This window comes from Priapulus caudatus, unplaced genomic scaffold, assembly GCF_000485595.1.
Source record: "Priapulus caudatus unplaced genomic scaffold, Priapulus_caudatus-5.0.1 Scaffold163, whole genome shotgun sequence".
NCBI lineage: Eukaryota > Metazoa > Priapulida > Priapulimorpha > Priapulimorphida > Priapulidae > Priapulus > Priapulus caudatus.
In genome coordinates, this window is record NW_014577224.1 from 25545 (window position 1) to 36534 (window position 10990).

General features: G+C 43.2%; 3 protein-coding genes across 7 annotated transcripts in view; 1 reads left to right on the forward strand and 2 right to left on the reverse strand.

Annotated features, from left to right (window-relative positions):
- Positions 1-1471, reverse strand: part of LOC106806482 (bridging integrator 3-like) — a 17881-nt gene extending 16410 nt beyond the window's left edge. For both annotated transcript variants that reach the window (XM_014808441.1, XM_014808440.1), the window contains exon 1: positions 1383-1471. In XM_014808441.1, coding sequence (XP_014663927.1) covers positions 1383-1390 — 8 coding nt within the window. In that variant the 5' untranslated portion in view covers positions 1391-1471. The remainder of the gene's footprint in view (positions 1-1382) is intronic.
- Positions 1472-1617: 146 nt separating this feature from the next.
- LOC106806483 (2-aminoethanethiol dioxygenase-like) lies at positions 1618-3735 on the forward strand. Its single transcript, XM_014808443.1, has one exon. The coding sequence runs from the start codon at positions 1623-1625 to the stop codon at positions 2388-2390; it is 768 nt and encodes a 255-aa protein (XP_014663929.1). The 5' UTR covers positions 1618-1622; the 3' UTR covers positions 2391-3735.
- A 4125-nt stretch (positions 3736-7860) lies between these two features.
- The window catches only part of LOC106806485 (early growth response protein 2b-like), a 22080-nt gene continuing 18950 nt past the window's right edge, over positions 7861-10990 (reverse strand). For all 4 annotated transcript variants that reach the window (XM_014808445.1, XM_014808448.1, XM_014808447.1 and 1 more), the window contains exon 2: positions 7861-9890. In XM_014808445.1, coding sequence (XP_014663931.1) covers positions 8329-9890 — 1562 coding nt within the window. In that variant the 3' untranslated portion in view covers positions 7861-8328. The remainder of the gene's footprint in view (positions 9891-10990) is intronic.

Sequence of the window (10990 nt, forward strand, 5' to 3'; positions counted from 1 at the left end):
AGTCTAGTACTGTAGAAATTAGCGTTTGGATGCGCATTGTGAGGCTTTAATACAGAGTACTGTGATACATAGTAAGTTCCAAGATAGCGGAGAAAGGTTCGTGTTGAGAATAAACCCAGTTTGGAAGTTCTATTCTCTGAAAACGCACCAGCAAACCGCCCTGAGTGATTCACTCAGGGGTTCCTCCACACAAAAGGATAGGGACGCGTTGTAACCCTATCCTGCATGTGTTTGGGTTACATTATTGTATCTAGTACTAGTAGTAGTAGTAGCTCCAAGAAACGGTATCGCTAGGGTTAGGATACCGTTTCAAACCGTGGCTGCAGCTAAACACGTAGTTGCCTTATGTTCCAAGTATCGCCAAAGAACACCACACATGTGATATACCAAATGAATCCGTAAACGTCCACCTTCTTGTAACCATCAGTGCGCTACGATGCGCTGGGTACTTACGGGGTTACAGCAACTTTTTGAGACGAATGCAACCAAATTTATGAATTTGCCACCATGTTTGCTATCATTCCGACTGTGACTAAAATCCGCAATGGATCGAACAAAGGAAATTAAACGATCTGCGGTCGTCATGTAAACCACCCCTACATCCGAGAACATGTCATCTAAGGTTTTTTACAAAAGGCCCAGACATTTCTGAACATCGTTTCATTTGCTTTGGTGTGTAATTGTCTTGAGAGCCATCGTACTATTTCTGTAGTATTTTCTAGCAAGTCTATTCCGTTTCAGGTTTTCCGTGCCTTGCTAAACATGGCGGTTAAAGCTGATTTGAAAGTTGATATGCTGTGAGAATTAGCAGATTATACCGTGAATTAAGAGATACATTCTAGTTTAGAAGCAGGACAACTGTGAGTTAACGTTTATATTTTAAACAAGGCAAGTCAAAGGTGGTAATGGAATAGTTTTATTTGAGATATACAGAGTTATTCATCTAGATCTGCAGAGGTGATAGGTTTTTTGTATGGAAGGGTGTCAGGCTGTATAGACAATCCGTCGCACAGCCTGGTCGGGCTACTAGTAGTAGTAGTACTAGTAGTAGTAGTACTAATAGCAGGAGTAAGATAATATAGGATATATTATCTTATATTATCTATTAGTATTACCTATATCTTTTACCTATATCTTTTACCTATCTTTTAGTTTTACCTATATTATCTTACTCCTGCTAGTAGTAGTAATAGTAATACTAGAAATAAGGCTAGAGTAAATGTCTATGACTATGACAAGTATGAGAATGAGATAGCGTAGTCCGAGTTTCCTCTGACCAAAATCCACACCAAATCCACCAAAAATCGTCGGTGATGGCATTGCCATTGGCATTGGCATTGGTCAATGGAAACTCAGACTAGAAATATCTGAATTAGGCCTACCAACTCATCTTTTGACGTTTCGTGCTGCCAAAACGGCGGAAATTCTTATCACGTGCGAGTCAAATTATTGCTTTTATTGAAAAATACAACTCTATATATTACAACAAAATGTAAAACGACACGTGCATGGTGATCATTACTGATTACTGATTACTGATCAACACATTTCATTTCGAGGTAGATTTCGTTCATGTTTACATTTGGTCTCGCGCTCTCTCGCGAGACGCAAGACGAAACAAGATGAACGACAATATGGCTGGTCCTCTTGCGAAAGTTCAACGACTAGCGCGACAAGTTTCTAAGACATTCAGATTGCCAGTAAGTAATCCAGCGTTTCAAGAAAATCTAAACAAATCACGAACTCTCATCAACAGTATTCAGGCGCAAGACCTAAACTTCGACTTTAATCTAGTTAGAAACACAAGGGTTTTCAATCCTCGATCGAATGAAATGCCACCTGTGACATACGTCAAAATTCACGAAGATTGCGAAATATCGATCGGAATATTCGTTCTCAAGGATGGTGCACGACTACCGTTGCATGACCACCCGGGAATGCATGGCCTCCTGAAAGTAATTCACGGGTCGTTACGCGCTAGAGCTTTCAACGAGGTCTCGCCAGCACTACGGCAGCAGCTGGAACTTCAAGTTCAACTCGATAACTCTCTCGCCAATCTAGTGAAACCCGTTTTCCTGCATTCGGACACGGAGGTGGACGTGAATAGTGACGTATGCGTGCTCTCGCCCACCGTCGCGGGGATTCACGAGATAGCCGCGCGCTCGGGGCCCGCCGCTTTCCTCGACGTTCTAGCTCCTCCGTACGACATCGACGGTGAACGAGACTGCCACTACTTCGGCGAGGTTTTCTTGAAAATGGACAATCCGTTGGCGAAAGACGTTTGTTGGCTGACGGAGATTTCGTGTCCGTCGGACTTCTGGTGCGATAGTGCGCCGTACCAAGGGCCGGACATCACTTGTGCTTTGGATGATGCTTGTGGCTCGCTGTGATTTACTTTACGAGGCTGAGCTGTCTAATGGCCTATTGGAAAAAGTTATGTAATAGATGTAGTGTGATTGCGTGGTCTGCGAAATTCATAACAAGAATACGAGCGAAGTTGCTCGAGCGACTGCTTAGCCAGTATGTGACCACGATCTTCGCTGCACAAAGAGAACGACGCGTGCACGTCAACAATAGAACATGGTTGTAGAACCGCTACACGTAGTACATGGAAAAGTATTTGCGGACGAATTCATGTCATGTATCTTATTAAAGGCAAACTTTCAGTCTTATTCAGCTTGCAGATCAGTGTGCATTCTAGTGAAAGATTATTAATTTATACCGTCAGAATGCCATGTAGGGGATAAATGTGCGTTTATGCTGAATACTACATAAACATCTGGAACCTGGTGTTAGCAAAAATAATACAATACCTGATTACAGTGAATTGCAATATGTTACCATTAATTCTATACTAATTGTATTTATGAGATTTTTATACGATGTTCTAGAAACTTCTATAGTGACTCGGTTGCTTGTATGGCAAATTTTTAAAGAATGTTGGCCGAGCAAGACGTTAAGTTTAGTGATTGTAGTATTTCTTTTTACCTTGTATGTATATGTATATGTAGGTTAATTGTGTATGTGTATTTATCAGATATGCATGTAATTCATTTTTTACATTTTAGCCACCCAAGACCATTTCACCCCCTTCCCTAAAAACCTTTTCAATCAGTATTAGTGCCAAGATGCACCCAAATCAATAGTTGTTAAAAATCCTCATTGTTAAAAATTAATTAAATACGTAGTCTAGAATTTTATTTCATCTATGCGTGTGTGCGTGCGTGCGTGCGTGCGTGCGGGCGTGTGTTTGTGCGCGTTTGTATATATATACTGATATTTGATGTGATATTGACTTGCCAAGTTTGATCAAAATTGACCAAAACTCGTGATGATTAAACAAACCAGTGACTGTGCACATGACTTGCATTTCATCAAGACTTGAACAATATAGATGTATAATGAATAGCTTCACATAGCTTTGTTTTTGTTTGCAGTTGGCTGTGAACATATTTCGATGCTGATTGTTGATTTTATGAACGGATGTATAAAGAAGCCTCTTATATTACCCAGTAAGTTTCAAGATAGTGCAGCTTTTGTTTAATGAACGTAATTCAATGTAGTCATCATCGTTGTATAAGAAATAACTGTTTTCTTCAAAATTTCGAATGTGTGCATGCAAGTAGTTTGCAATGCAAATCCTAATATATACCCACAGCGCATTTGGTGTGTTGAGAATGAAATTTTCCATCGCATTGTTTAAAACTTAAATTATAAACGATTGTTTTGAAGTAATTTGCTGTGTAATGCTTATTTATTTCCCCAATATTAATTCAATGAACAAATTGTTCGTTATCTGACAGGTGCATATCCAGGGGAGAGAGAGAGAGAGAGAGAGAGAGAGAGAGAGAGAGAGAGAGAGAGAGAGAGAGAGAGGAGAGAGATTGAGAGAGAGAGAGGGGGGAGGGAGGGAGGGAGAGAGAGAGAGCTTCAAATTTTGGCTTAACACCTCTACACAATAGCGGTAAATTGTGCTAAGTCAGCTCGTGCCAGATTACGATTTACAGCAATACGCTAGCAAATATATGTAAACGAATATCAGCACCACAAAGGTGAGTGATTAGTGGTCATAATAAGCTGAGGAAGTATACACTTGCTTCTTTATTGGTTGCAAATTTTGATGAGAAAAATCGGTTAAAAATGCGGGAATCGGGTGTGTAACTCTTGTTATTATCTACTCTTGGTAATATATATAGGCAATTATACGAAATGCAGGTTCATCTACTATATTCTACGGTAATTTCCCTCCAACAACTCATATGCATGAACACATAATCATTCCTGCGTCCCATGTGATAATGCGGCTATCTATGGGAGAATGCAAGGCGTATAGATGAACACTTTATTTATGCACGAAGGGTCGTTGTCGTATCAAGTACTACATATGTACCCGAGCTAGTTTTAGGTTGTTTAGTATTATATTTTTATATGAGGTATGTTTAGGGTTAGGGTACACTTTTGTAGTACAAGTCTGGTACACTTTGTGTATACATATATGTACCTCGGGTACATATATGTAGTAGGTACCTGATACGACAACGACCCCTTCAGCGTGTCAGGAGCACTCATGAGTTGGGAGAATGGGAGAATAGCAACACCCGCAGAAATCAAAAATGACCTCGTTCTGCCATCTATCGGAAGCAATCATTATGAACACGCATTTTCAGCATTATGCCATCGACACTGGTTGATATGACATTGAAATAGATAAATGAATTTGTTCAAAAATATTAGGCCGTGTATGGAACTGGTGATATGAGACATTTTATCGGTTTATCGTTACATTTTCGTAGAGCCAGACATGTAGGCCTACATTCGCGCATACAGATAGATTAGTGCACTGCATTATGCAGGGAAGCTCGCACCATAATATATATATACAAAAACATGTGTTTCAGTGTTTGTATAGGCCTATATATCTAAAATCGCACTGTGTTGTAAAATGCACGTTGTGTCATATTTGTAATATTAAACATGTATATGCATTCGTAGATTGTAAATTTTTCGTACATAATCATCTACCTCAAGCAATTCGTCGTTAGCACTTGTTACTTAATTAAATTTCGCGTTTCAATCTGTATTATCCATTAAGAAAAAATGGCCTCAAAAGGAAGAAGGGTGTGTATCTTTTTCTCGACCCTTCCGTCTCGACCCATCTCGCTTCCGTTGCGAAGGGTGCGCATGCATCCTTATAGTAGTAGCGGGAAGGTTTATTAGAATTAAGACTACACACAAAATTACATTGCATTAGTATTGAATTGGTGCATTGGCTATTTACTTAGCTTTCGTTTTGCATGTTTTTCACAGAGCAAGTGTTCTAAAAATTGCCATTATATACTCAATACTCAACAGCAAGTCACGTGTCTTCGTTTACCCTTAAACAGAACGGTTATAGTCCATCTATCTTTGTTGCATTAATCGTATGGCATTCTTTCAATGGCACAATTACTGTATTTACATGCAGATGCACTTAGCCCCTATTCCCATTGGATTCTACTGTTGAGTTTGCAGATTTTGTTTTAAGATTCGGATCTGTCTTCCTCGGGCTGGTTCGGTTAACGTGATTGATTTTCTAAGCAGCGTTGTTATGTTCCAGCCACCCACGCATTTCTGCTGAGCGCCCCTTTGTCAGCAAGCTTTTCCCAGTATGAGTTCCCCCCTCACACTATCTCCGTATTGCGTGTAGTATGTAGCAATGTTAGCGTATGAAACATCTTTTGCGTCTAGATTGGACCATCACAGGGGAAGAGAGTTTTAACTGGAAATTTTGTAGTATTCAGAAATCATGTGTATTTGTGACGTCGTTTGCGTGCCGCTGGCAGTTCGAATTAACCGAGATATAAGAATCTTGCTAAAAACATTACCAAGGATTAAATTGATGACTGTTAATAAGAGAAAATCAGTAAGAAGACTATTGTGTATTTTTAGCATAGTTATATTATTTTATATACACGCAGTGGTAGCTTTGGCATCTGGCCTATGTACCATCCGTTAAGATTTTTGTTGGGGAAAATAATTTATTATAATTATATTCATCATAGATCGTTTTTTTATATTGGGTTATACATTGAAAGCATAATCTTCGCGTCGTAGTGGCGCAGTTAATACACGGAATCTTCTAGTCACCGTGGCCGGATGCTGTTGCAATTAACAAAAGCAATTCGTTCGCATATTCCGGGTTAATCGCTGTCGGGGTCGGTGCAAGAATCCGGCTCTTTACGAAGGAAGCCAGCAGAATGACGCAAATGCCCTTCTTCGCCCCCTTAGATGCTCAAATCATCGATGACGAGTTCGATTTACGTCCGAGGATTAAGAAAACCCGCACAGCTACTTCCTATGTCTCATCGCCGTAACCATATGATTATAGACATGCATATATGATGCGTATAGGTCTTGTTGGTGTGGCGCAACGACAAGCCACTATATATGACTATATATTCGGCCTGCACGCTGTGTTAAGTAGGAACAAAGAAGAATTCATCTCTTACAATTTGTGTGATATAAAACAGCAACCTGAAGACCATTTATTTTATGAGTACTTTATAGTTAATCACTATATTGCAATTCTCATGGTTGCCATGCAACATTAAAAAGTAAACAAGTACATTACTTATATATATATATATAATATATATATACATATATAATAATATATATAATAACTCATATATATATAAGTAACAATAATCACGGGAAAGGTTCAGTTCTAGAATATACTATTCGTAATTAAGGAACACCAAGGGGAAAAAAAACCCATGACTTTAAGACATGACCACGGACTAAAGACAAATATTAACCAAGAAACATTTCCACTGTACAAACATATTTTGCTTTAAAAATCAAAAAAATATATATGTGTGTGTATATATATGGAACATCATAATTGTAGTACATAACAATACATATATCTATCACATAACAGTTGAACGACAATAAACATAATTACGTAACATGATTCTTTATAATAATATATAACTCGATAATAATAAGTTCTTAAAATCATTGTCTCTGCAGAAAACTATAACGCATACGCACACAGGCGGTAGGCCACCGGTAAAAACAGACTACTGACAAAGAAGCATGGCTAGCATTTATCTATCGCAGTTGTTATCTTACAGAGAGAGAGAGCGAGAAAGACACGGAGAGAGAGAGCGAGAAAGACACGGAGAGAGAGCGCGAGAAAGACACGGAGAGAGAGAGAGAGAGACAAGGAGATAGCCGAGAGACAGAGAAACACAAGAGAGAGAGACGAGAGAGCAAAGAGAGAGAAACGCGCGAAGACACACCAAGCAAATAAGAGGAGAGAGGGAACAGAGGGGAAAGCGAGAAGACAGGAAGAAACGAGAAAGCGAGAGCGAGACCACAAAAAAAGAGAGAACGAAGAGGCGAGGACAGGATAGAGAAGAGAAATCAGAGAAACAGAGCCAGAGAGATTAACTAATACATTGCCAAACACACGAATATCGCACGACGCACACACACGCACGGATCACACCACACGCCACCGACACACACACGGGCACCACACACACACACACACACACACACACACGGCGATAGACGGTGCACCACACCACGACAAACAGACGAACCGGTAATAATACAAGAGGCAACACGGAACGATATACTAGCGTGCGCGTAGCCATGAGCGTGCAAGCCTTTTAAAGAACGCTCGCTGCACGCACAACAACGAAACCGGCAGACCGCTCGCAGTAACACTCACTATCAACGAAAATCGGGATTTGCGCCGTAGTCATTGCAGGAAGGCCTGCTACAGCGTCATCGGGGCAAAAAGCGTAGTATCCGTCGAAGCCGCGAACAACCGCCGCGAGCGCGATGAAGTTTATATAGACCCTCTCTTTCTCTCTCTCCCTCCCTCCTCTCTCTCTCTCTCTCTCTCTCTCTCGCGCGCGCGCGCACGTACGGCAATCAATATTAATAAAATCTGCATGGAAATCACTCGGGTTAGGTTCGAACAGCTTAATAGTAGTTAATGGGATTGACAGATGAGTGACTGTAACCACGCCCCCTCCTTTTTCCACGAGGGATCGCGTACTCGATCACGTGACAATGACTCGACACTTATCACTATTATCCCGCGCAAGACGAGAGGGGAGGGGGGGGAGGCCTGTAAGCAAAATTGAAATGATACCCACGCGTCAAGATCATTGCGATAGCGTGCTGTCGACCCTTCTTCGAAGACAACAAAACAAAACGTGTAAACGTACGTATACGTAGTACGTACGGACTCTCAATAAAACATCTACGCTACAATAAATACCGTATAGGGAGTTATAACACACATGTGGCTTGGCTGGCTACGTATAGTTACGAAGACGTGGTGATGGGGATAATGATTGGATGGGAGATGGTGGTCGAGTCGGGACTGAGCATGCCAGGCAATAGTTGCTGCTGTATTGACTGCTGTTGCTGCTGTTGTTGTTGTTGTTGTTGTTGTTGTTGTTGTTGTTGTTGTTGTTGTTGTTGTTGTTGTTGTTGAAGGTGTTGAACTTCCTGAGAACTTGATGCGGTGGCGACGGCGGCGGCGGCGCTCGCCGGACCCGCCACCTTGTGCTCCTTCTTGATCTTCTGCTTCAGATGCACCTTGGCGTGTCGCTTCTTCTCGTCCGAGCGGGCAAACTTGCGTCCACAGATATCACAGCTGAACGGCTTCTCCCCGGTGTGCGTGCGAACGTGAGTTGTCAGATGGTCGCTGCGCGAGAACGAGCGCATGCAGATGCGACACTGGAACGGCTTCTGGCCCGTGTGTATGCGGATATGTCGCGTCAGTTCGTCGCTCCGAGAGAATCTCCGATCGCACAGCTCGACGGGGCACGCGTACGGTCGCTCGTGCACGGGCGTCTTGCTCGGTCGGTTCGGGTACTTACGCGGTTTCACCGGCAGCAGTTTCATCGGGCCGGGACTGTTCTGGTAAGCCTGACTTAGAATCTCGTGCCCCTTACTGGTGTCGGCGTTGTACTCGCTCGTCTGGATGAACAGACAGTCGACGGGCTCCGTTTTCGGCACGCGCGGAATGGCGATCTGAGACATTTGCAACGTGCCGGCAAAGTCCGGCAGCAGACTAGCAGTTAAGTGCGTGGCCGACCCGGAAGGGCTCGTTATGATAGGCCACTGGTATTTTGTAGGTGTAGCACCGCTGCTGCTGGTAGTGAACGTTTCTCCACTGATGCTCAGTTCGGGTGCGATCGCGTCGGACGCCTGAAGGTTGGCACCAGCCAGCGCCGTCTGCAGATCTATCTGGCTGCTGCTGTTGCTGCTGCCGGCGGCGGCGGCCGCCGCGCAGCTGCTGTACGAAGGTGGCTGCTTCAGAGGGAAGCTGATGAACGTGCTGTCGGTGAAGACGGCCGCCGGTTGCGTGTAGACGGTGTTCGTGAGGCTGCCCATGTCCTGGCAGCTCGTGTAGTGCTGTGCGAAGCTCGCCGGTCGGCTCTGCGACGTCGAATCCGTGCTGACGTTGCTCCCCGTCTCCATGCCTATCTGGTAGTCATGACTACTGGCCGGCGAGAACTCGCTCGGTGTCGGCGTCTGGTGATGCGGCGGCTGTTGTTGTTGTTGTTGTTGTTGTTGTTGTTGTTCGCTCTGCTGCGGCGACGGCACCGGTCCTTGGGTCATACTGATGGTGCCACCTGCCGGCTGCTGCGTCACCTGGGCAGCGGTGCCTTGCGAAAGAAAATTCAGCAGTGGGTTGAGAAAGCTCTTATCCGGGAAGAGGAACGTGCTCAGGGAGCCGGTGGCTGACGCCGGCGACGTGGTTGTTGTGAAGGTTCCCTTGTAACTGATTTTGGCTGTCGTGCTTTCTTTGCTGCCCGATGCATTACCTTGGTTCATCGAAACTGTCACGGGGATGGTGATCGCTGCTTCAATATTGGCTGCAAGTAATGAGAAAGAAAAAAAAACGCAATTAAAATACGGCGAATTTTTACCACCGAATGCTTATAAGTTGTACGATGTTTCCGCAGATTATGATTGACTAGTGAAATATCAGTTTGTCAGCAGACCCGACTGCGCATGCGTCAGATGACGTGAATCTTACGACAAAGCATTGACTGTTATTTCACATCATTATTGATCACATTGAACAACTGAAATAATAATATTTTTAATAACAACAAAAAATAATTGGTATAAGTAGCAAACATGGCCTAAAATTATTACACGAAATTTTAATACTTGATTCGTAGGCACATATGCCCATATAGACGCCCAAATAATATGATAAAACTTAATAAAAAATGAAGTAAAATATGCCACAGAAGGTCGAAAGTGATTTGCTAATAGTTTATTTCCGGCGCATCGCGTATCTGGATTGCGAAAGCTTAAACAATAAGTAATAATTAAAACACACGCAGACATGTAGGTACACATCGACATAGATAAATTGTAACACGTGGAGACGCGAGAGCGCGAGTTCAGCGCGCAAGCAGGATATGTCACAATCGCGGCGAGACCTAACGCGCAAACTCGCACGAAGCAGTAGCAGCAGCAGCAGGAGGAGGAGGAGGAGGGACAGCAGCAGCAGCAGAAGCAACAACAACAGTAGTAGTAGTAGTAGTAGTAGTAGTAGTAGTAGTAGTAGTAGCAGTAGCAGCAGCAGCAGCAGCAGCAGCAGCAGCAGCAGTAGCAACAGTAGCAGCAGCAGCAGCAGCAGCACGAGGAGCCGCAGCATCAGCATCATCATCATCGTCATAATCATCATCATCAGCAGCAGCAGCAGCAGCAGCAGCAGCAGCAGCAATAGTAGTAGTAGTAGTAGTAGTAGTAGTAGTAGTAGTAGTAGTAGTAGTAGTAGTAGTAGTAGTAGCAGCAGCAGCAGCAACAGCAGCAGCAACTGCAGCAGCAGCAGCAGCAGCAGCAGCAGTAGCAGTAGCAGTAGCAGTAGTAGTAGAGTAGTAGTAGTAGTAGTAGTAGTAGTAGTAGTAGTAGTAGTAGTAGTAGTAGTAGTAGTAGCAGCAGCAGAAGCAGAAGCAGA

Bases quoted from the DNA above. Each gene is read 5' to 3' on its own strand.
- LOC106806483 (XM_014808443.1), top strand. From the start codon at position 1,623: ATGAACGACAATATGGCTGGTCCTCTTGCGAAAGTTCAACGACTAGCG.